Source organism: Macrobrachium nipponense, chromosome 35, assembly GCF_015104395.2.
Source record: "Macrobrachium nipponense isolate FS-2020 chromosome 35, ASM1510439v2, whole genome shotgun sequence".
NCBI classification, from domain to species: domain Eukaryota; kingdom Metazoa; phylum Arthropoda; class Malacostraca; order Decapoda; family Palaemonidae; genus Macrobrachium; species Macrobrachium nipponense.
Genome location: NC_061096.1, coordinates 37,231,938 through 37,258,295, shown reverse-complemented (window position 1 = coordinate 37,258,295; position 26,358 = coordinate 37,231,938). Strand labels below are relative to the sequence as shown.

The 26,358-nt window shown below is 40.2% G+C and overlaps 1 protein-coding gene across 2 annotated transcripts in view; it reads left to right on the top strand.

Moving 5' to 3' along the window:
- LOC135208632 (cubilin-like) overlaps positions 1-24,042 on the top strand; it is a 26,348-nt gene extending 2,306 nt beyond the window's left edge. The window contains exons 1-12 of one of the 2 annotated variants that reach the window (XM_064241017.1): positions 1-21; positions 295-401; positions 4,691-4,787; positions 5,004-5,156; positions 5,550-5,691; positions 6,781-6,902; positions 8,563-8,674; positions 9,178-9,284; positions 16,596-16,730; positions 20,526-20,668; positions 21,139-21,271; positions 23,339-24,042. The exon at positions 1-21 is cut by the window's left edge and continues 115 nt beyond it. In XM_064241017.1, coding sequence (XP_064097087.1) covers positions 1-21; positions 295-401; positions 4,691-4,787; positions 5,004-5,156; positions 5,550-5,691; positions 6,781-6,902; positions 8,563-8,674; positions 9,178-9,284; positions 16,596-16,730; positions 20,526-20,668; positions 21,139-21,271; positions 23,339-23,493 — 1,427 coding nt within the window. In that variant the 3' untranslated portion in view covers positions 23,494-24,042. The remainder of the gene's footprint in view (positions 22-294; positions 402-4,690; positions 4,788-5,003; positions 5,157-5,549; positions 5,692-6,780; positions 6,903-8,562; positions 8,675-9,177; positions 9,285-16,595; positions 16,731-20,525; positions 20,669-21,138; positions 21,272-23,338) is intronic. The other variant, XM_064241016.1, reaches the window with a different exon arrangement.
- Positions 24,043-26,358: the final 2,316 nt, after the last annotated feature.

Below are 26,358 nucleotides of genomic sequence, written 5' to 3'. Positions count from 1 at the left end.
GAAGAGATTTTTTAATAGAAGGTACTGATATTTATCAAGCACGAGCGTGTGGTGACACACTTGACTGTGACTTTGTCGCTGTAGCAGTGACTGTTTTCATTTTTTCTGTGAAGCTACTTGCTGTCATATGCAGTATTTGGGCGAGTGACGCGCGCGCACGCGCACACACACACACACACACACACACACACACACACACACACACACACACACACACATATATATATATATATAATATATATATATATATAGATATATATATATATATATATATATATATACACTTTTTTTCAGACTGCGGTGCTGTTATCAATGGAGAACTAGCAGGAGAAGGGGTTATTGCCACTCCAAACTACCCAGACCAGTATCCTAATGACCTCTTTTGTGTTTGGAAAATCAAAGTGAGTATAACGCTACCGTGTTGTTCGTCCATATTTCTTTTGTTATTCCCACTGTAAAGTAGCCTTTGATGATATTATCGGAGCTAGTAATACTGTAGTTTTATAATATTATATAGTAATTAAGTCAATGATTGTTTAAAAACCACATGCGATACAGGTTAGTTTATACCTATGTCTAGAACTGATGATGAAATTTAAATGTGGTAAGTCATCGGGATGGACATTGGCAGATTATCCTAGGTAGCGTTATATAAAAAAAAAATATGTGATTATTGCCTTTATTCCAGGTTTTAAGTTCTTTGGAATAATTTTATTTCCTCTTTAGCCTGGAATTGGAATTACCGGGGAAGAGAAATCTACTATTGTTATCCATAAATGTTTTCTTTACCAGATCATTATAGAAAACCTGACAAAGAAACGGGGACTAAACTAGTTTGTGTATTCTCCATATTGTCTGATAACCATTACTTATTTTTCTTGAAGCCCATTGGTAGACCATACTGTTATCAGGGAACAATGGGTAGAATGCAGAGTGACGGGTCACGACTTTTTTTTTTTTTTTTTTTTGGAGCGAGGGACGTTTGGTTGGTGGGGAGAGGACCGAAGTCTCCCGAATGTAGGTTAGTGCACGACTTAAGTTGGGTAAGAGTAAATCTAGTTAGGTCATAATATTCCCTCTGAATTGCGTACTGCAGTATCCCAGACCTCTCACTCTGCATTCGCTTCCAAATTCACTCGTTAAGTTACGAGGAAAATTCATTTTAGATTCTCACTTTAAGAATGATAAAATTGTCTTGGATTGGGTGGGGGTTTGTAAAGGTAAAGATGAGAATGGGTTGGTAAATTAAGTGATTGTGAAGGAAGCATGGTCGCCGGTCGTGAGGAGAGAGTCCTTGGCGGGTTGGTTTGAGGCATTTCCCGGATTTGGGCTGTCCCAGTCTGTTATTTCATGTGTTGTTCTCAACGGTTGAAAGTTTGCTTTGGGATTATCGCCCTGTACTGAAGTTTATAAGATTATTTTTGGGCTATCAGTTTTGAAATGCAAGCTATGTAGGGAGTTTTGGTTAGGAAGATGACAAATAGGTAACATAAAATCTCAACTGATATCCTAGGGCTAAGCCCTGAAGGTACTGGGCTAATTGCTTTGTTAAAAAAGATGAAATGGTCTCTAGGCATCGGAAAGTGCATTGACCTTTTATATACTATTTGGAAATAAAGGTAATGGTACCTAGATATAGTAAGCAATACTACCTATCCTAATTGCTCTGCTTTGGGTATTTAGTAATTGCAAATTTACATATTCTATAGTATTTTGTTTGCTTTTTGATAATTGTTATTTTCTTGTCGGTCAACTTCAGTTAACACCCAGATGCTAGTGCTAAATATGATGCAATATTCAATTATGTTACTGCTGTTATTATATTTAGACCCAAGTCTGTTGAGAGTAAAGCAATAGGGTAGCGAAAAGGTTTAGTTGTCGAAGTTTTGTCAGTGTTTTTGTAAGGACTAAACACCAGTTTTGTGCTAAAGTATAATAAGGTGGGTCATGGGTATTTGAACTCGATGTGATCCGGAAACGTGAAAAAGGGCAACTGGTGCAGCAATAGCTTCCCTTTCTGAGATGTAAGCTGCCCCGTTCAAGGTTACCATTTGTTAAATTTGAGGTGAATGGATATTCTGTGGTGAGCTTGGTGGATACAAGTTGTTCTACTACAGTACTTGGTTCCCATTTAGCTAGGGGATAAGTTTAGTGAAGGAAGGGTACATCAATGACATTTTGGTTGATGAAACTCAGGTGCCAGCTTCTGAATTGGTCAAGTACTGAACACTGAATGGATTGATTGCTAAACTACTTGGGACTTTGGCGGGAAGTGCTGCTTTGAGTCTAAAGATAAATGAGAAAGATGGTGTTCAGTATTTTGCAAGAGGTAATGCCATCTCAGAGATTTCGGATGAGATATCAAGATGAGAGTTGTTTTCAATTTGTGGAAAATTGGTGGGCGACTACTCCATTGCCAATTAGCTACAAGTAGCTTGTGGTGTGTGAAGCGATGAGGAGGTGGTGGGTCATGGGACTGTAGACCAGATGTTGTGTTGATACTCAAAGAGGTAGCCCAGAAGTTAAACGATGATAATCCAGTGCAAGGGCAGTGGTATGTTTCTTGGTCTAAGGATGGGGTTTAGCATTGGAAGTTATGTCGGAGATTGGTGGTGTTGTGGACAATGCAGCTTGGTTGCGAAAGAAACATGACAGCACTCATATTAATGTGGCCGAGTTGGAAGCTGTAGTAAAAGGGCATCAATCTTGCCTACAGTGGGGACTAGAAAAATTGGAGATTAAGACTGATTTTGCTAACGTTCTTGGGTGGATGAAATTTGTTATTACAGAGGGTAAGAGGGTGCATTTCAAGGGAGTAGGAGGGATGATGATAAAGCAACAATGGGACATTGTGAGGGGGCTTATTGAAGAATTTGGATTAGAATTGAGGGTGACAATAGTTCCGTGAAAAACAAGGTTAGTGCTTTGACCCAGGTTAAAATGAGCTGGCTTTTGAATGAACTAAAGAATCAGGTGAGCAGTGAGGAGATGTGTTGTCTGAACACTATTGATCTGAGAGAGGTGTTGATAGAACTACATTTTTAGCACAGAAACTAGACTCCAAAATTAATTAAAAGAATAAAAAATGGCAAAACATGTTGTGAAAAGCTGTTTGCAATGTCAGTGGTGCACAAGGCAGGTAGTGTGAGCGTGGACAGTGATTGGAAGAGACTTGCTGCTATATGTCACATATCATAGGAGTGTATCATATTTGTCAATAATTGATTGTGGTCCTAGCAGATTTGCAGCTGAAGAGGTCTGAAGAGAAAGTAGCAGATACCTATATCGAATATAATTTTTCTGGAATGGGGTCCTGTAAATGAGATTCTTAAGAATAACAGTACAGTATTCAGGTCTGAAGTAGTACTAGTGATGATGTTGGATGGATGGAATATTCAGAGATATTTTCATGTCACCTATAGAGCAAGTGGAAATAGTATTGTGGAGAAGAACCACAGAACTATCAAAACTAACTCTGAGAGGAGATACATAAGTCCATTAGAAGCTGTGTTCTAATATAATATGACACCCAGGAAAGAGTTAGATGAGAGCAGTGTTTTACAGATATGAGTTTGTTTGTATGGTGCTTTTATGTTGCATGGAACCCATGGTTATTCAGCAACGGGACCAACGCCTTTACGTGACTTCCGAACCACGTCGAGAGTGAACTTCTATTACCAGAAATACACATCTCTCACTCCTCAATGGAATGGCCGAGAATCGAACCCGCGACCACCGAGGTGGAACGCTAACCATGCCGCTGAGGCGCTCTACAGATATGAGTGGAGACACTTGGCAAAAGTGCCAGTTACTGTAACTGAGGATGATGCTCCTGTTCAGGTGGGGGTAGTAGTGTGGGTAACGCCTCCCCATGCATTCTGCACTACTCAGTGGAAGAAGGGGATCGTAACTGGAATTAATTCTAAAAATAAAGTGTCTGTAGATGGTATGCCACATCATGTATTAGACTTGTATGGGATTGAGCTGCTGAGTTCCTCAGGGGAGTCTAATGAGGGGGAGGTGAATGAAGAATGGGATGATGATACAGGAAATATCCTGGGAGATAAAGGCATGCTCTTTCCTGGATGAAGGATGTAATAAGTAAGATTTTTTTTTTATCTTAAGATCATGGGGCCATGTGGTCTTGGGGATTGGGTGGGTGTTTGTAAAGGAAAAGATGGTAATGGGTTAGTATAGGTGATGGAAAAGTGGTCAGGAGGAGAGTCCATGGCAGTTTGGGTAGAGATAGGTTGTGGTGGTTGGGACGCCCCAGTCTATTGTTATATAGGTTGTTCTCTATAGTTGTAAGTTGCTTTTGGAATTAGTGCCCTGTACTGAAGTCTAAAGGTGAGTTTTGGGTATGCATTTTCATGTTATTTTGAACTTCAAGTTTTAATGCAATTGTGGCATATTTGTATGTGATATTTTCATTATTATTCTTTTCCCGTTAAACCTCGTTTTCTAGGCCTATAGTTATTTTTATCAGTTTGTTTGCTTTTCCAATAATTATTATATAATTAATCTTAGTTTTTTAGGGTTTCCTATCTGCCCATGCATTTAAAGCTATGACTTTTGTAATGCTTTATCGTTTATTTAGAATATTATATACTCTTTTCAACCATGAATGTTTTTCTGACTTTTTCTGTTCAAAGTATATAATTTTAGTGCAAATATTTTTTACCTTCTACAGGCAGGAAAGGGAAAGAGAGTTCGTCTTACCTTTGATGACTTCGAAGTCACACAAACACTTGGCTGTACTGGAGACTATCTTCTAGTTTCCCCAACAGGTATGTTATTTTTTATTTGTGCCTGGTCCTGTCTGACTGTATATGGAGTAAATTTGTTTTCATTCCTTGCAATGCTTTTAATTTTGTCTATCATACTTCTCGTTTATTTATACCATAATATAAATAATTTCCAAGGTTTTTTGTTCATAGATTAAATTTTGGTTGTCAACTATTCATCCCTTTGTCTAGTAATAAGTGTCTTGTTTTTTTTTTTAGGTTTATCAAATGACTCATTGGCCACTCACCTCTGTGGTACAGACATACCTGGCACTTACGTGAGCAACATTGACACATTATATGTAGAATTCAGATCATCTTCAGATGGTGACACATGCAGGGGATTCTCTGCCAAGTATACCCTGGAGGAAGGTAAGGATTAACTTATATTATATATGCTTTGTAATACATACTTGTTTAGAATGCTGCCCTCAGTCCCTGAGAGGCCCTGGGTTTGATTCATAAGCTAGAAGGAACACTTCAGGCAAGTTCCTTAAATCCCATTGCTTTTCTGTTACTTGAGAAACAAGTTAGGTACGTACTTCAAACTTCTCTTAGAGGAAGTGGATGCTCATGAAGAGAAGTCTGGAAATAATTTATTAGACAGTACATAAAGCTAAGTTCTGGATTTTTGCAATCTACAATTTTTCTTTATAGTATATAGTTTAGATATTTTAGAGTAGCTTTTTCCTATAACTACACTGTGAAAAGTATTTGAGTCCATGTCATTGCCTAATCCCTTTTCATCTCCATTATTGGAACTAGTGGTTGTGACTTGTGGACAAGAGGTATCATTCCTGGAGTTCGATTTTGAGAATCCTGAGTACCCCCACCCGACCTCTAATGGAACCAATCACTGCGAACTGACCATCTCCCATGAATGTGACGTCCCCATATGTCAAGTGAGGTAAGAAAGAAATATTCCTTTTGTGAACAAGAAGTCAAGCAGTAAAGCAAATCAAAATATTCCATGATCCTTTATTTTTTCTTAACTTCCAAACTTAATTGTTCAACATTTTTACTTACCCTTCGTTTCTTTTAGTCTTGGGCTAGGTAAGGTCACTCAGTTGCTCATCCCTTTGTAAACATGAGAGAGAGTGCCATTAGTTACCCAAATGGAAAAATGAACCTTCATACAGTGTTGTGGAAGCAGACCAAGGTCTTGGTTAATGCACTAAACAGTGAAAGTGCCCAGGTAACTACTGACTAATAATATGAGCAGGTGGATGATTCTTGATTCACTATTGCAGTAATCGAGGACTTTCCTACCAAGGAGTGTCAAAGGAGGCAAGTCAGATGTAGCCAGTACGCTTTGTGAAATCAATTTTATTGGCAGACAATAACTAAAAAGCACAGCACAAAAACTGGAAAAAAGGAATACAGCTAAAGTATTGTTTCGTCTTTCTTACTTCAAGGACTTCATATTTGTCAACATTGCTGTTTCTTTCTCTGTTGCTTTAAATCACAGAAGTACAACCACCCTTTCACATCATGTCAGTGCAGCTAGAAAAGATTCAGATACTCCAAAAAAAATATTCTCCACTCAGTTTTCCAATCCTGCGCCATATACATTACCTTGAAAATTGTTTTCCTCCCACTATGCAGGTTTCAGCTGCCCTAGATGCATCACTTTGTACTTCCCATTCTTAGACACATTGCTGTTGCATCTGTCACTATACCCTAATGTCAGTACCACTACATCCATGCACATTCAGAGCCCTATTTCTTGATATATATTTACTTAAGAATGCTTTAGAGTTAAGGCCAAAGATTGTGCACTCAATAGTTTCACTTTCTTTTAAATCACATTTCATCTTCTGTGATAAAACTCATCAAATATAGCATTGTACAAAATTAAAATAGCATCAGTGAAGTGCTGTCGAATATTCAGCTTAATAATAAAATTAGTGGAAATTATTCGTTCTTGATTACTGTATCTAAACAAATTTGTAGACCAGCTCAACTGTTTGTGTTATCTCATTATATCACATTCCAGACTGGACTTTGAAGAACTAGAATTACAGCCTCCAGAATATGGAAACTGTGACCTCGACCAGTTTATGGTCAGGGCCAATGAACCAGTGCCAATACTGTGTGGAAGTAATCATGGTCAACATAGTAAGTCAAGGAAGAGAATTTTTCCATATTAAAAAATGTAGTGTTTGACGTTAATTAAAACGCTGCAGTAACATATTTAATAGCAATTTTATCATACGATAAACGGATTTCTAAAGTATTCACTGGTAATTGAAATTAAATTTTGCATAAATTAACCTAAGATATTCTGCAATTACGTAATTGATTTCAGTTGGTTATAGTTGGTGTTCTTGAAATAATTATTAGTCTTTGTTATACATATATGTAATTTATATATAGTATTTGGTAATATATGTGAATGAAGCAATCAGTAGACAGCTGAGGAAGTGTTTGGTGGGACGTTAGTCATGGGATACAGCAAGAGTACAGAGGAGGGAGACTAGAATCAGGTGGCACAGTCAAATGTGTGAGAGTAAAGCAGTGTGTTTAAAGAGCAATTGAAAATACATGTATGCAAAAGGTTAATGCATTAATAATAAGGATGAAAACTGCCATATTTCAAAGAAACAAGTATACTGGAAATATATTGGGAGTATTTTAAAAGTCTACTAAATAAAGGGAATCAATATGACCGTGAGGATACTGGGATGACAGAGGTACAATTGAAATATATCAAATTTAGGCCAAAATATTAATGAGGTAACTATAGTATACATAAAGTATAAGATAGTGCTAGAAGTGGTAGAATACAACATTTTAGAAAGGAAAATGGGATGCATTGTAGTGAGAACAACAAAGGGGAAAATAGGATGCACTGCAGTGAGAAAAGATGACTGAGATGGCTGGAGTATGACATAAAACTATTTAGGAATTTACTAGAGAAGAGCATTGAAGAAACTGTTAAAACTGGCTTCATGCCAGTGAAATAGCAACCAAAATACTTAAAAATGGAAGCATGGAATGAGAGAGAGAGCATTGAACATTTAATGTAACCAAAACTACATTAATGGTGACCAGCCAGAAAGGAAGTAGCAGATAAAACAAGAGTCGAGAAAGGTGATGTGGTTGCTGCGGGTAAGGTGTACAGGTAAATTCAAAACTAAAGTATTGACTTAAGCAGATTGTTTCACAAGAGATACTCAGGATTGAAACATAAATGGGGTAAGGTACTATCGATGCTTGAACTGGATAGGATGAGAGAGAGAGAGAGAGAGAAAGAGAAGAACCATGTGGTTGCAAGAGGACATACTTGGAAAGCTGTTGAAAGATTTTGTTACTTTGGGGTCAGACTGGAGTGTAAAGCTGTTACTTAAAGAGAAATAAACAAAAAGTATCAGAAACCAACAGCTATTTCTAGACTACTGAAAAAGATTATTCCATTATTATATGAAAAATTTATGATGCTCATTTATGCATCTGCCTCACAACACATCCCTATAGTACTAAAAGAAAAGGGATGTGATTTTGTACTCAAATTTATGGTCGGAGCAAGTTGGAAATTGGACATTACAAATGAGGACACTCATGTGGCATGGAGTAGGAGCCGAAAAGTAATTTCGAAATCTCAAAGATTGAAAGTCTCTCTCTCTCTCTCTCTCTCTCTCTCTCTCTCTCTCTCTCTCTCTCTCTCTCTCTCTCTCTCTGACAAACCGTGCAGGCTCTCAAAAACTCCTGCATAGGTCTTTTTGTAGTTAGGTAATAGATTTGTTGTACGTAGTAGATATTACGATTATCATTACAGTGTATGTTGATGTGTCGGGTCGAGCTAGCACAAGTCTCCATGTACTGACTACTCCCATCTACCCCAAGCCCTATGGTCATTACACAGACGAGGAAACTGGAGGCACACATCCGTAAGTTGTTTCTTGGCAGAAAGGCTTAGTATTTCATTGGTACTTCTCAAAGAACTACACGCAAAGCATATTGACTCATGAAAAGTTCCCACATACGTACTTGTGTTATAAAGAAAGTGTTTTGTCCCACATAATGAAATGTATAAATATTTTTCATTGTGGTTCTCCAGGTAAATATAGAACTGAAACCTGTAAGATCAGACTTGTATAGTTGGTATAGGACATCATGAATAAGAAAATGTCTAATAAAAATTAAAAAGGCATGTTTTAATGGTACATGTATAGTACTGTCAATTAACACTAGAGGACCCATTTGCTGTTATATGAACCATTAGGTTAAGCTAAACTCCCATCATAAGGGTCCAGTAAAATCCTGCAGCTACCCAGTTCACATAAATATTTCTTCATCCAAATGACACCCTGAAGAGAGTGGAATCAGGATAGAAAAATTTTATTGTACTACAATAATTTATAAAAGAAAGAATATAATCCTATCTTTGCAGAGTTGATTACAAATTTGAGGTGGAAGATAATCGTCGCTGGAAAGTCAGAATCAATCAGATTCCTTGTGATTGTGCCTATGATCATCTCAAGACATCTAGTCCAAGAGGTAAAAGATTTAGTTGCTAGTCCGAAAAAGGCACAAAGTATTAGCTTTATTATAGATACTATAATAAATTATAAAAGCAGTCAGCCAAACATACTGAATAGTAATGATTTCCTTGCTTTTGTGCTCCCTATCTCAGATCTTAGGACTGCTTTCTCAAAAATTTTCAAACGTTGATAAGTCCCTCAGAATTAGGGTAACTCATTTACTATCATAAAGTGAAAAAGATGATGGGACTTATGTATTTATCTTGAAGTACTGTCATTCTAAGAGTTTTTTTTTTTTTAATTCAGTCTTGCAACGTTTGAAGATCAATATTTATTTATTAAATACTATGCGAGATTTTATTCCAATTTTTTATGTTTAATAATTAAACCATTTTGAAATAGAAACTGTATGTTTGAAAGTTGATGTGATAAAAGGACAGCAGAATATGTTCACACCAGAATGAATGATTGCACGTTTTTATACATTCAACTTCCCTGCCAGATATATACTTAGCTATAGACTCCGTCGTCTCCGACAGAATTTCAAATTTCGCGGCACACGCTACCGGTAGGTCAGGTGATCTACCGCCCTGCCCTGGGTGGCAGGACTAGGAACCATTCCCGTTTTCTAATCAGAATTCTTCTGTCGCCCGGGCCATCAACATTGTTGTTGGTTCCTCTCGATTGGTTTTTCTTTTTTCACCGGCAATTGATCTTCTTGACCGACTTTTGGTGACGTATCTGGATTGTTGGATTGGCATACGCTTTTGTGGACTGTTTTGTGGACTTGATTTTGGATTTTTCTTTAAAAATGTCTGACTCTGGAATGGTTGTGAGACGTTGTGTGAATGTAGGCTGTAAGGTGAGGTTGCCGAAAGCTTCGGTAGACCCTCACACTGTATGCAAGGGTTGCAGGGAGTATGAATGTTCTTTTACTAATACTTGCAAGGAATGTGAGAATTTGAGTGAGAACGAATGGAAGAATCTAACTAATTATTTTAAAAAGTTAGAGAGAGAAAGAGTGAGGAAGGCTTCTTATAGAAGTTTAAGTAGTTCGAGATCTGAACTAATTCCTAGCTTGGGATCTTCCCCAAGGGTAAGTATTGCTACTTCTCCTTCCATTGCAGCCCCTTCTCCTATTGCAGAACCTGTAGATTCAGCGAAAGAACTTGCGGATCTAAAAGCAGCCTTCAAGTTGATGGAAAACAAAATGGCTGCCATACAAAGGTAGGCTAGTGATTTATTCAGTGGACAGTGATATGAGTGTCCCCAGTGTAGTGGAGGGGGCATCTGGTCGGCTCCGCAACGCTCCTAGGTCTAGACCTCTTCCAAGCTCACATGCCCAGAGGAGAAGGAATGTCGAAAACCGAAAGGAGGTTGTGGAGAATCCCCACCGATCAGGTGTCCTTCGGCGGTTTCTGTGACACCCCAGACTGCCAAGGATCGCTATTGTAAAAGCGTCCTGCGTGAGTGTTTTTCGTCGTCGGGATCTTCATCTCCGAGACGTGATTGGAGGGATTCAGATCAATCTCGACCACTCAAGAGGAGTTGGAAGGCTCCGACGATTGATTCGAGCCCAGAAAACTTCCCTGAGGAGTCTCCTTCGGGAGTTAAGAAGGCAAGAAGAGCCATTCTTGCAACCAGAGTGAGAGGGAGTCAGGAGGTGGAGGCTATGGACTCCTCCCCTCCTCCTTCCCCTCCTCCCGAAGAGGATAAAGAGGAGGTTACGAAGAGGTTCATGATGGCTATGCAAGAAGCAGATTTCGTCTTTGTAGGAGTTCTGTCAAAGAGCCTCCTTGAAGGAAAGACTCTTCCCTTCCGATCAAAAGATCCTCCAGACGTATGGAGGTATCTGCCGCCAGGATCAATGCTCCTACTCGAGGTGAGGTTTCCTGTACGAACGTGGATGAACCTATCAGACGTCTGGCACCGGCCAGGAGTGAGGAGTCCACCCAGGAGGCAGGAGCCAAGAGCCAGGAGTGAGGAGTCAACCAGGAGGCAGGAGCCAAGAGGCAGGAGTGTGGAGTCATCCAGGCAGAGGACGAGGAGGCAGGAGCCAAGGAGCCAGGAGTGGAGTCAAACCAGGAGGCAGGAGCCAAGAGGCCAGGAGTGTGGAGTCATCAGGCAGGAGCAGGAGGCAAGGAGGCCAGGCCCAGAGGCAAGGAGCAGGGAGTTCGGAGTTCAGAGGCACGGAGTCAGGAGGCCAGAGGCAGGATCAAGAGGCAGGAGTCAAGAGGCCAGGAGGCAGTCAGGAGGCAGGAGCAGGAGTCCAGGAGTCAGGAGGCCAGGAGTCCCGGAGTCAGGAGTCAGGAGCCAGGAGGCAGGAGTCAGAGGCAAGAGTCAAGAGCCAGGAGGCAGGAGTCGGAGACTCGTTCCTGGAATTTATGACTCTTCTCCAAATAGGAGCTCCTCTCCCTCAGATCGTAGGAGGTCTTGGAAGGACTCTCCCTCCAAATGTGAGCTTTCTCCTTCGTCTGATCGAGGTTTAGACGATTTGTCTGATGACGAACCTCCGGCAAATGAGGGACTCTCGAGTTATAAGGTCTAGCCTCATTATTGCTACAAGAGTTTGGAGACTCTCTTAGTCCGGCGGCTCCTCCTTCTCCTCGTTCTCTCTTTTCGAGCTCGGCTACGGCAAAATCTTCGGCTTTCTGAAAATGAAGCCTGCAATTTCTATGAAGAAGGCACTCCATTCTTTAGATTCTTGGATGGACAAGAAGAAAGAGTTGGGAAAGACGGTATTCTGCATGCCTCCTTCCAAACTACATGGAAAGAGAGGTATTTGGTATGGGACAGGAGAGACTATGGGTCTTTCTCTGCCTGCCCTCGGCAGATGGCGGACTTTTTCCAAATTTAGTGGCAGGCCTCTAGACGTCACTCCTTAGGATCGGTCAGATCGACGTGGAGCACTTCGGAGTTGAACCACTTTCTAAAGGGACTTTTTGTCACTTTAGAGGTGTTCAACTTTCTGGATTGGTCACTCGGAGTTCTGGCCAACAAATCTAAAGATCCGGAGTTTCTTAAAAACCCAGAGATTCTCCATAGCGTCCCGTCTTGCATGGACAAGGCAGTACAGGATGGTTCGGGAGAAGTGGCTTCCCTTTTTGGTGCTGGTCTCCTGAAGAAGAGATCGGTATATGGATCCCTATTATCAAAAGGGGTTTCTCCGAGCCAGAGGACTGCTTTATTGTTCGCCCCTCTGTCGGATCATCTGTTTCCTTCTCAGTTAGTGAAGGATATATCTCGCTCGCTAACTGAGAAGGCGACACAGGACCTACTAACACAAACGTCCAAGAAAGGACGCCCTGTAGTGTCGGCGATTAAGAAGGAATCTCGTCCTCCTCAGCAGCCCTTTCGTGGAGGTGCAGCGGCTCGTCCCCCTGCCAGAAAGAAGAGCTCTGACAAGAGAGGAAGGTCTTCCTTTAGACCTTTCAAGAAACCAAATGACTTGTTGCTCCTTCAAGCACCAGTGGGCGCCAGACTCCTGAACTTTGCAGGAGTGTGGGCAAAAAGGGGAGCCGACCCTTGGTCAGTGTCGGTCCTAAAGAAAGGATATGTAATCCCCTTCGAGGACAGCCCTCCCCTAACATCTACGCCTCGGGAACTGTCAGCGAGATACAGAGACCCTGTAATGAGAAAGACTCTCCTTCAAATGGTGGAACAAATGTGGGAAAAGGAGGCCATCGAACTTGTGCAGGATCCACACTCCCCGGGATTTTACAATCGCCTTTTTCTAGTACCAAAGGCATCGGGGGGGTGGAGACCAGTTCTGGACGTAAGCGCTCTGAATCGCTTTGTTCAGAAAAAGAAGTTTCGCATGGAAACGTCCGCTTCAGTAATGTCGGCTCTTCGTCCAGGAGATTGGATGGTCTCTCTGGACTTGCAAGATGCGTATTTCCACGTTCCCATTCACCATTTGTCAAAGAAATATCTTCGGTTTGTAATAGGAGACGAGATTTTTCATTCAGGGCTCTGTGCTTCGGTCTGTCTACAGCTCCGCAAGTATTCACCAACCTGATGGCGAATGTGGCAAGATGGCTTCACCTAGAGGGAATAAACATCTCCCTCTACTTGGACGACTGGCTGATCAGGGCCAAGTCGGAGATTCAGTGCTTGGAGGACTTATCAGTAACAAGGAACATGATAGAATCGCTGGGATTACTCGTGAACCTCGAGAAGTCGCAGCTGATCCCCACCCCAGCCAGAGCTTGGTCTATCTGGGGATTCAGATGGATTCTCGGGTTTTCGAGTATTTCCTTCGCGAGAAAGAATCACTCAAGGTTTGTCGAAAATCTCGAGCTTCTTAGAGAGAAAGAACAGTTCAGCGAGTGATTTTCTGAGCCTTTTAGGGACCCTGTCCTCACTGGAAAAGTTCTTCTCTCTGGGAAGGCTTCACCTTCGCCCTCTTCAGTTTTTCCTGAAAGGGGTGTGGAGTTGGAAGACGGGACAACTCTCGGACATCTTCCCGCTTCCACAAGAGGTAAAAGATCATTTGAAGTGGTGGATCCTTCCTCTTCAAAAGAACGAAGGCGTATCGCTTGCCCTGCAGAACCCAGACCAAGTGTTATATTCCGACGCTTCGGAGTTGGGATGGGGAGCGACGCTAGGAGCAAGAGAGGTGTCAGGCACCTGGACAAAGGAACAGGTGTCCTGGCACATCAATTGCAAGGAACTAGTGGCCATACACCTAGCCTTAAAGTTCTTCGAAGAGATAGTCAGAGGCGGGGTGATACAGATAAACTCGGACAACACCACGGCTCTGGCTTACATACGCAAAGCAAGAGGCACGCACTCTTTCTCCCTCTTTCAGTTAACAAGACACCTGTTAACCTGGACAGAGGAAAGAGGCATAACTCTCCTCACAAGATTTGTTCCTTCAAGGGATAAAGAATGTGAGAGCGGACAGACTGAGCAGGAGGAATCAGGTCCTTCCCACAGAATGGACTCTACACGAAGAAGTGTGTCGAAGTCTTTGGTCCCTGTGGGGGAGACCTCACATAGACCTGTTTGCGACGTTCCTCTCCAAAAGAATAGAGATCTTTTGCTCTCTAGTGGAAGATCCGAGAGCCTTCGCAATAGACGCGTTTCTCCTGGATTGGTCGGGTGTGGACGCATACGCCTTTCCCCCGTTCAAGATCCTGGGGGAAGTGCTCAGGAAGTTCGTAGCTTCAAAGAACACGAAGTTGACACTAATAGCCCCATTTTGGCCAGCCCAGGAATGGTTCACGGAGGTACTGGAGTGGATAGTGGACTTCCCCAGATCTCTTCCAAACAGACCAGATCTACTCAGACAACCCCACTTCGAGAGGTTTCATCACAACCTCCCAGGTCTCGCTCTGACTGCCTTTCGACTATCGAAAGACTTGTCAGAGCGAGGGGCTTTTCTCGCAAGGCTGCGGGCTCTATCGCTAGAGCCCGCAGAGCTTCGACGAGAAGAGTATACCAATCGAAGTGGGAAGTCTTAAGGAGGTGGTGTAAGAGTCAGAAGCTGTCCTCCTCCAGTACCTCTATAGTGAATATTGCCGATTTCCTCCTCTTTCTGAGAGGAATCACACCTATCTGTCTTAACAATAAAGGGATACAGAAGCATGCTGTCTTCATATATTTAGAAATCGAGGGCTAGATATTGCAGACAACAAAGATCTACACGATCTAATTAGATCCTTTGAAACTTCAAAAGCAGCAACTCCTAGAACACCTAGTTGGAATCTGGACGTGGTCCTGAAATTCCTTTCATCGGATAAATTCGAGCCTTTACATCTGGCTTCCTTCCGCGACGTCACTAGGAAATGCTTATTCCTGTTGTCTCTCGCTACAGCCAAGAGGACGAGCGAATTGCACGCTCTAGATTCCACAGTGGGGTTCAAAGGAGATGCTGCCATCTGTTCGTTCCAGACAATGTTTCTGGCGAAGAACGAAAAACCCGTCAAACCTTGGCCCAGAAGCTTTGAAGTAAAAGGTCTATCTAACCTCGTAGGCAGAGAGATAGAGAGGTCTCTCTGTCCAGTGAGAGCTCTTAAATTTTATTTAGAGAGGAAGAGACAGATGGGAGCTTGTCAACAAGGTCTTTGGTGTGCGGTGAAGAACCCCAAAAGACTCATGTCCAAGAACGCCTTGGCTTTTCTTTGTGAGAAGCGTAATTACGGACGCTCACAAGAACTGCTCGGAGGAATCCTTCGGTCTTCTAAAGGTCAAGACCCATGAGGTGAGAGCAGTAGCAACGTCCTTGGCGTTCCAAAAGAATATGTCTCTTAAAAATATCGTTGAGACTACGTATTGGAGGTGCAATTCAGTGTTTGCATCTCATTATCTAAAGGATGTGAGAGTGACCTATGAGAAGTGCTTCTTCTCTCTAGGTCCATTTGTATCAGCAGATACAGTGCTGGGTCTTGGAGCAAAGACTGATCCTTAAATATTGTGTTTTTATCGTACATAAACCCTCTTGTAGATAGTGCTTGGTTTTCTATTAGCAAGCTCACTGATGTCGCACGGGAGCATAGTGTCATTGCTGGTAGGGGATCAAGGGTATGTATGGCTAGTCGGGGAGTACAAAATTTTTTTTTTGTATATTTTGTAAAAATGAAAGTAAGTGATTATGTTTCGAGTTTTTGGTTGTTTTGTAAGGAGTTCGGGATAACTCCTTGCAATCTTAGAACTAACATGGATGTTAGGATCAGGTGATCGGGATCGGTGTGTGCTCCTTGAACAAGGTGTATTGTCATGTTAGTGGAATAGCACCCAATGACAAAGCCTTTAGCTCTGCCGAGTAAGTGGATAAGACCCCATTGGCAGACACAAGAACTCTTAGCCATAGATCAATATCTCGCTGAGGCTCTTGAGGCTAAGCAGACTCCAAGGCAGTAGCCGCGAAGTCTTCAGCCTAATAAGGTAGGAACCAAGGTTTATTAATACCTACAACATATGTTGTTTACCTGTCTATTTCAGTAGTTAGCTGTCTCTTACCCACCACCAATGGGTGCTAATCAGCTAAGTATATATCTGGCAGGGAAGTTGAATGTATAAAAATGATATTGTCATGTTACAATAAAGTTTTATACATACTTACCTGACAGATATATACGATTAATGGCCCACCCAGCCTCCCCGCAGGAGACAGGTGGAAGAGAAGAATTCTGATTAGAAAACGGGAATGGTTCCTAGTCCTGCCACCCAGGGCAGGGCGGTAGATCACCTGACCTACCGGTAGCGTGTGCCGCGAAATTTGAAATTCTGTCGGAGACGACGGAGTCTATAGCTAAGTATATATCTGTCAGGTAAGTATGTATAAAACTTTATTGTAACATGACAATATCATTTTTTTCCAAAGCCCCAACAGGATGTCTCCAGTACCATGTGGGTGTGCGAGAGACTATAAAGAGCTTCAACTTTGATGGCACAAAGCTGGACTACAATCCCTGCTGGAATGGCACAGAGACAGATTGTGGAAAGCGAGTCTGGACTGGTTGGTAAAACTATGTTAGATAAAGATTAAGTAAATCAGCCAAATGTATCCGTATAAAATCGTTGCAAAAGTTAATTCTGACGAAACTGCTTATGCTGCTAAAATGCCATTTGAAGTTCATTTATTTTGCTTTTCCAGGGATTACTTTAAGTATAAAAAATATAGACGTATCTTTCTGTACAGGTTAGAAATTAGCCAAAAACTAGGTAATTAACCAAACGGTTCACAGCTGGAAATGAAAGGCGAGTGGGGTGGTTGAGGTGTGACCAAATATAAAAGGCTTGTTTATATACCTAGGAAAAATATAAATTGTTAATCAAAGTTTTATACATATTTGTTATTGAGGGAATGAAAACCATCATTTTTTATATAGGAGATTTACTTCAACTGACTGGAGTTGAAAGCACCGTGGCAATGTCATGATCCTGGATGCTCAGCAAGCAGGGGAAGACATGGCTCCTGTAACCCCCTACTTGTCCGTGAAATAGTTGACCAGAGTAGCAGGGCCGTGGGCACACAAGTGCCCCCTCTAAAGCAAGAAGGGGTTACTCGAAATATTTTGAAGGACCATGGCATCTCCCATAACAGATTTCAAGTTAAGAGGTAGTTTAGTTGTGGCTATTACAATTGAAGGGCTCAGGACTAATCTCTACTTTGTCCTCCCCCCGCCCTTATTTTAAGTGTAACACTTCCTTACACCTGATAGGGAAATGGATACCTGAAGTGTTTTCTCCTGTAACTTGTTTGACTCCAGAACACATTGCAGCCTGTACACTGCTCCCAAAGCAATTAAGAGGTAGGGAAATCCACATTCATACTTCCAGACTTATACCAGACCTAGATACATCAGATGACAAACTGATCCCATCCCAGTCCACAGCTCTGGTAATTACACAACTTGTTAGGTAGCCACCACAACCCCAAGGAAAAGGTGTCTAAGGATGTCACAACACACTCAGTAACTGAAAAACCAGAAAGAGAGGAAAGAACCTACACCCCTGACTTTGTGAGCTCTCACAAGAAAAGGGAGGCTAACCTCCTCAGAAGTTTTAACTCAATCTGCTAATTTCACGAAGCCAGAAAAGTTTGTTCCTTGACACCTTCTTGCACTTACCCATACTAACAAAAAGGTGCCTTCACTTCGGCCTCTCTAAGTCCCTTAGGGTTAAGACTGATCTGAACAAGAATACTCCAGAGCATAAAGTTCATGAGCATGAGGATGGGAAATGTTCCCTCTTGGAACCTCTCAATGGATTTTTTTTTTTTTTCTTTTTTTGGGGGGGGGGATAGTTGGTAGGGAACCTACTCCACAGCTAACCGGGGACTGATAACAAGCCAAGTAAGCAGGTTGTGCAGACACTTCCCTTCTTCCTCTTAGCTGCAGCAAGGAGGAGGCAGAAGAGTCCAAAGACTCTACCTTAAGCATTTAAGGCTGTTCAAGACTGGAACCATAGACTTCACTGAAGGCTTATCAAATCTGAGGATCCACCCTTGAAGAACCACCGCTACACGAAGATCCCCTTCCTTAGCGGTTTTACAAGTAGTCGACACAGCAGACATCTTGGACATCACCAGAGGGTTTTGGTGAAAGGCAGCAAATGAGGGGCTACCCAGGATGTTAAGTGGACGCCAAATTTTCTGATACTGCAAGGACCCCCTCTTTGTACAAGGACCAGGAGCATTAGTGCCATTATCAGAGTTATCTGATGGCAACTCGGCTGCTGTTAAAACACCTCCACCAGAAGCTGCTACATCTTTGGGATAGAGTTCATGACCATATATAGGCCTAGTACTACTACTCCTTGAAGGAATAGTACGTAAATCAATTTCCCATCCGTCTTCCTATTTTAAGAAGAAACTAGGATAGTTTAAAGGTAGTCTCCAAAGGAGTATTTACACCCAAAGGAAACTAGCAAAAGGCTTCTCGTCCTTCCTCCTCTTTCCACACCAAATCCACAGAGAAGAGTCTCAAATACCACATTCCTTGCAAGAGGAAGTCCTAGAGCAGGCCCTCTTCTTGCAAGAAGCACATATAATATGGGGGTCCATCACTATGGGCACCATGAACCACCTGCAAGGGTAGCCACATCCCTCACAGCATCATATTTATTTTTTTTTTATTATCCAGACAATATGAAAAAACTAAGACTGATACAACGAAAAATTAAATATCTACCAAAGGTAATAAATTAGAAAATACTCATCCACAAATTTCAACCATGCAGGTGGAGAGTCCAGTGACATGTTCTGTCTGGCAGAAAGAATAGAGAAGGTGGCTGTCAGTGAACAAGGAATACTCCCCCATTCATCCCCCCCCCCTCATCTTCACCTGTTAACCACCTGATTACCGTATATACTGGCGTATTATGCAACTTTTGAAGCCCTAATTTTGGAGCTAATTTTAAGGGGGTCGCATCTTACATGAGATATAAAATTCTAGTATGTAATAATTACATATTAGTATCGTATGATAAAATACAAACACAATGGATATGCATCTTTTCCATGGATCTTTTAAAAAGCTATGCTTTACTTCACTGCATCCAATAGTATTATATGTATTTTAATATTACTATTTGTTTGCTTTATAAAATAAAATCATAGGAATCAATGTTTTGGTTTGGAAATCACCTGAGGGTGATTGGGAAGTAAGTTTGTTTTGCTGTGCTGAACTGAAATCAGAGCGATTTTCTTGTTTCTTGTTAGCGCAAATGAATCTCAAGATACTCTATTTATATGAGACAAGGTTATTTTACGATATACGAAGTGTTTTCAATTGGAAATATCACTTAAAAACATATCGTTTGTGAACGAAATTTAGTTATTTTTTTCATTAGTAGATGACGCTGAGGGCATGTTTATTGCATAAATGAAAATCAACAGCTTACATTCGATATTTTCACTTTATCTCGTCAGAATACTATGAGCTTTCCGTATTTATCTGTCATTGGGGTGAAAACAGTAAATATGTTCTTTATGCCAAATAGTTTTGATTAAAACACGTTCTCTCAAATTTTGTTTAAGGTCGAGTTTGATGGTTCTATATTGAAGTTTGCAAGAGTTTCATCCATGATGCCGATCCATGATAAATGTTGTTAACGGATCAACATTCTCTCCTCAACTTCAGTTAAGACTTACAGATTAAATTTAGCAGTATATGCCCTTGCCGATCTTTTCTCCATAGTGAGTAAGGATATAGTAATATAAAAATATATCTGTCCTATTCTTCTTAACATCATTTGCAACATAATTACGGTAATTTTTTACTATCGTATGATGGTTGAAATGCAAGCAAAAAGGGTGTTGTTGTCGTATTTGGTTGTTCATAGCAAATCAGCTGTTTCTGGCTGTATGCATTTTCAAAAGAAGTATAGCTTTACCAACGATTCTTTTGCATTCTTACTTTTTTAAACATAACTAGAAGATGGGATAGATTAAGAGATGGAGGAAAAGGGGTTAGCCTAACTAAAAAATGGAATAGATAGGAGGAAAAGAGGCTAGCCAATTGTTATTTGGTCTCGCAAATTTAACTTGCATGATACGTGAGAGACATGATAAAATAATTTTTTAAGGGTGAAAATTTGGGGGGTCGCATGTTATCCGAGATCGGTTGTTTTTTTACCAAATTCCAGCTCTTGTTGAAAGATACTCTTATATAAAAGGCAGTGGTTTATGTGTATATTATCATAGGAACAAATTAAGTTTTACAAGTTTGCTTACAATATAGAAACCAATGCTACTCTGACCTAACAAAAGATATTCCATAATTCTGTTTTTTAACTTTTACATCCATAGGTCACCTCAACAACCTTGACTACCATGTGTGTGTAAAAGGAGCAGAAGGATATTGTGGCATTATGTACAAACCTACAAGCTCAGAGTCCTTCTTGCTTACAGGTCAAGTCAAGTACAATGAGACAGTGGAAGGGAGTAATTTGGTATGTCATATATATCCTTACTCTTTACTGTAGAGTATAATCTGATAAATGCAGATTACCTCAAAACTTATGCAGCTAGATCTTGTAAACAGTAACCCATGAATTCGATTCGATTGGCCTATTTCTGTATGAGCTATTTTTCAGCGAGTAAACTTCATATGAAATTTAGTCAGTCCAGAATGCCTGGGTAGCATAATGAAGTAAGGTGGGCCTTGAAATATATTAGTCCTCCGTATTAGGGATGAGGTGTAGAGACTTGGTAAAGGTGGTTTGGATAAAATTCCTTTGCCAAGACAGTTGAAACATGATTGACAATTTTTAAATGGCTATGCCTGAATTATTGTTAGCCATTTCTGGATTACAATTCTTATGTAATAATACTGAACATTCTGATTACAAATTTATCTGATATGATTGAAATCATTCCTGTCGTTAATTCAAAATAATAGTCTTCTTTATATCAATTTCAGTTTGGATATCAGGGATGTCAAGCAGACTACATTGTTGTACCTAAAAGTCGGACTCCTGGAGACAATGATCCTTGGAGCCATGACCGCTTTTGTGGCACTGCCATTGGTAACTATGTCATTGGACCAATTGTCAGTAAGTCACCTTGTTATTTTGTTGAAAACCCCTTTGACCTGTTCACAGCAGAAAAAAACAATTTATATGTGTGTGCGTACTAATTCGGTAGTTAAGTACTTTTGTTTCATTCCCATCGGAGTTGAAATCTGATGCCTGCCCTCTATGTATACATTTCTGGATTCTGAACCAAAACTTATTCATTAGTACCATATTCATAAAATAAAAGTATCCCACAGTGACATGTCCTGGGATTAGAACCCTGCTGCCAAAATGACAAATTTTTAGGTACATATGTAATTTTTATTTTTCCATTACAAACATACAAATCTGAGGTAGTTACATAGGGGTTGAGCAGATGCACTGCCTCATAGTGCCATTGAGATGCCGATGATCTTGATCACAATCTCAAACATAGGGAGGGGGCGGGTGGGGTTTGTTACAGACGTCCCAAGGGTGTCAGCCAACCGTCCGTGTGTACTGTTAGCAGAAACATTCTCTGAAGAGCTATCTATCTGCTACTACAAAACCTTCACATGAACAAGGGGAAAAAACTCAAAAAAGAGCCATCGCATTCTTTTCTAAACCTCGCCCTGGACATTTCCTGCCATGGCAACATTCCTGAGCAGGAATGTGAAGGATTGAAGAAACATTCATTTAGTACTGCTTGACACTCACTCAGGCATAGTAAAAGAATCTCCAAGTCTATGTCCATAGAAGTAGGGGGGGGGGGGGGGGGGAGGGGGGAGGGGGGGGGGGGGGGAACAGCTAAAACAACCAAAGAGTTGTTTTTTCATTTGTGCAGCAATTGTAGAAAGGACACAGTAGTAAGGACACAGTAGTGCAAATTCCGCACAGCCGTGCATCTTCATCTTTGGAAAGTGAATCTATGGGTAAGGATGTTCGGTAAACTGCAGCAACGTAAAGAAAGCGTAGACAGAACAGCTACCGGTCTTTTGAGAAGACTTCCCAAAATTGGAAACTCAGTCAAAAGGTCCTGCCTGCAACATCAATCTCTGCTTCTTCCTCGTGTCAAGGTAAAGGGGGAATCCATGCTTGAAGGCAAGCAGAGGTTTCGTATGACAGGTTACAAAACTCCCACGCTGTAGCAAGAGAACCTTCCTTCATCTCTATGACTATTGAGATGTACATCATCTGAGACTAACACATTATAACATTCCAAGTACCTGTATAGTCAAAAGAAGAACTCTGCTCCTTAGAATAAACAGAAAAAAACATAGAATGAGGATGTGTGATAAAATGAGGTCGAGATGTCTAAAAATAGAATGGTTGGTGGCAAGAGAAAGGCCTCTCTCCTTGAGTGCGTAATAGAAAAAAAGATATACATAACAGAATAATAGAACAAACACCAAGGGTAAGACCAAGCTGGGTTTGCATTATGATAAAGGCAGAACAAAGTTAGAAAGGGAATTAAAGAGAAAGGTTTATAGGCTAAAACGAGTTGATAACTACGTAGCATAACTGTGTAGGAATAACTATGCAGCAAGAAAGAACAAAAATGACAAAAAGTAACTTATCTTGTTGCAATATTCCAAAACAGGCAAAACATCTTGAAGCAAAAGTTTTATTAAAAGAGAAAAAGAATAATTAAAGCAAACAGGAAGCAGCAAAAGACAAGTCTCAGACGCAGCCAAAAGGAAAAGTGAATGCATACCGGCCAGGATTCCTCAACGTTCCATCAGTAGCCAACTACCAATATCCACCTAGTTTTTAGTTGAATGACAAGTTCCAGCTTGCCCTGAAAGTAAATCCCCTATGTAAAAACCAAACGGTTGTATGTGTGTACGAACAACTTAAATTTAGCCAAGAATAAGCACAATTTAGTTTTTCAAACGGAATTGGTTAGCCGATGCTGATTTTGCCATCAAGATTATCAGTTATGTAAAAAAAAAAAAAAAAATTAACTGAACAATATTATTTTAAGTCCAATTTAAAATGAACATTATTTACCATTCTCTTCAAGTTATATTTTTCTCTAAGGGTTGGTACAAAAAATGTTAGTGTAGTCCGTATTGATCTCCACACCCTAAATATCTTAAAACAATATCTCTTCCTGATCTGTTACAGGTTATTCAACTCCATTTTATATGCAAGTGAAGAGTGATGCAGATGAGTACTCGACAAGTCTCGACATAGAGAACAGAGGCTTTGAGCTAGAGTATACTCAGCTGCCATGCTCAGGACCCTACCTTTTCAACACTGACCAAAAATACAGTGGATAATGGAAAATGTTAATGAACTCTAATTAAACTGAATTAGTGTAGTTGCATTTTTTAGATTATGAAGTTTGTTTGACCAGCAGTATGTTGTGAGTATTGGGCAAATTAACTCCAATAAAAGTAAAAAAAAGTATGAGTATTGGGCTATTGGGCAAATTAACTCCAATAAAATAAGTAAAATTAATTAAAATTTTATGAATATAAGGTAAAAATTCATTTTACTGTTATGAAATTTAAATAAAATTCAATAAATGCAAGTTATATTTTATTCCCAAATATTTAAGTAAAGGAAATGACTGGCTTCATGGAAACTAAACAAAATTCAGTTAGGTACATTAAACAGTGTCATATTTTGATCATTATTAATTTGGAAATTGACAAAGTTGGAATTTTCTAACATATGTTAACAATATAAGAAATATGAATCCTTTTTAATTGAATCAATAAAGTATATGTATAGTAAATATAAGATCAAAGAATGTGCAAGTAAAAACCGTGATGATGTGTATTTGGTAACATGAAAATTCATGTTCAATAAAATTTTGGAGGCAACCTATTTATTATTGAGTCCCAACATTATTCAATTTTATATTTATTGTTAAACCAAATTAATCCTGTTTTCTAAGGTTAAAGTCTGCCATATCTTCATAACTGTGTGGCAATGCAGCTGCCAATCTCTCTCCAGAATAAGAAATTATGAATATTACAATTCAGTAGTACTCACATTACAGGGAAGCTCTATTTGTCAAACAATGACAATAATATTACCCTCAATCCTGCTTTACTGTATTTCTAATTCCACAACCAACCTCCTCAATGTTTGAGAAATGCAAAACTTCTTCCACAAACCAACCTCCTCAATGTTTGAGAAATGCAAAACTTCTGGGAGGAAAAGTCCTGGAGTGTTTCTAACACTGAAACTAGTGTGTGTAGGTATGAGAACTTCATTTCCAATGTCCATAATTTGTATCCTTTTAAACCTATATTCAGTGCGAAGTAGCTTATCTAGAATTGGTTTTAAAAGCAGTCTTGATAATTATAGCCTAGGTTATAGACTGCTACATGTTAAGTTCAGTGAATGTCCAGCCCTTGGTTACAATTGAATCCTTTCTGGTCTTTGGGTTTATTTTGCACCTCCTTGCCTAACCTTGCACACACCATAGCATAAGTAATATGGGCCCAGCCCCTGATCCCCCCCACCCGCCACACACAAACATACATGCCTTAAATTTGAGATGTATAGCTAAAAGGTATAATTTTTCCCTTTACTCCCTGTCTTAGTTATTGATAGTGCTAACCTAACCATGTAGTTTGTGGTGAAGCATTTATTAGTGGATATCACTTAGATTTCTATCAGTGCTTCTTACACACAAGGGAGACATTAAGTATTAAGTAAGCTCTCCTAGGGGTCATAATCAATCAACCAAAGGATTAGGTTTTTATTTACATGACTAGGAACCAATTGGTTACTTAGCAACAGGACCCACAGCTTATTGTGGGATCCGAACATTATATCGAGGAATGAATTTCTAATCATGAGAAATAAATTCCTCAGATTCTGCGCTGATGTTAGCTGGGGGCGAACTATGGCTACCAGATTGGTAGTCGAGTATGAAACAGACTCGTCCAGTGAGGAACTAAGCAGCCATTGTTAAACTAAATAAATTGGATGTGGACAGTTGGGAGGAATATATTGATGGTATGGCCTAAATTTTCTAATGGAGGTGATCCAATAAAGGGATTTTGACGAAGGAAAAATCTATTTCTGGGGGAAGACCTGTGTTGCCCGGTGAAAAGTTCCTGTAGCTCACTTTTCTGAGTATAGATAGGTTCTAAATATACCAGAGAAAAAAGGGTGTCGGATATGAAGTACAAGGCGAATGAAAGCCACTATTCACAGGTCTTCTGCCAATTAGAGGATTCCTTTCCAAAATCCCTCTCATGGAGAGAGCTGTCACAAAGGCCACTCTCTCCCCCTCGCTCCCGCTACTTCTGCCCGACTCGAGCGCCATCTGCATTCCTGGATTAGACACCCTGGCTTGGATTGGTTTAGGGTGGGGAAGTTAATTAGAAGGGATGGGTTCACCGGGCGACACAGGTCTTCCCCAGAAATATTTTTTTCCTTCGTCAAAATCCCTTTTCTTGGTTCGACCTGTGTTCGCCGGTGAAAAGCTATCAGAGAATACCCAGTACAGGAACTTTTCACCAGCGAACACAGGTCGAACCCAGAAATCGGGATTTAATAAAGGTTTGAATAAGTGCTAAAATACAAAAGTAGGGTATTCTTTTATATTTTAGTACCAGATCATGATATTGGAGTTTTTTCCTTTACTATTATCTTAATGCAATATTAAAAGCAAATTTACTGTTAAGAGATTATTTACCTCCTATTATCTTTGATTATTTACCTCCTATTATCTTCAAAACAACTAATTTGCTACATGAGTACGTACCTGGATTTTTTTTTCTGCTGGCAATCTGTTAATACATTCTGAATTTTTTTTGCTGGCCAATAGCTAGTTGGATTCTAATATTGTATTCCCTATCATAAAGAAATGGGATGAATGAAAAGCCTGACTACCTCTTGATAGTATTGCTGACTGGATTGGTGACCATTTAACAAAGGTGATGGAAATGCAGTTTTAAATTATCCTTATTCAACAGAAAGATGATTGATGAACAACTTGTGCAAATAATAAAGGGTGTAGTATTTCCCTATTTTATTATCCTTATTCAACAGGAAGATGATTGATGAACAACTTGTGCAAACAATAAAGGGTGTAGTATTTCCCTATTTTATTATCCTTATTCAACAGGAAGATGATTGATGAACAAACTGTGCAAATAATAGAGGGTGTAGTATTTCCC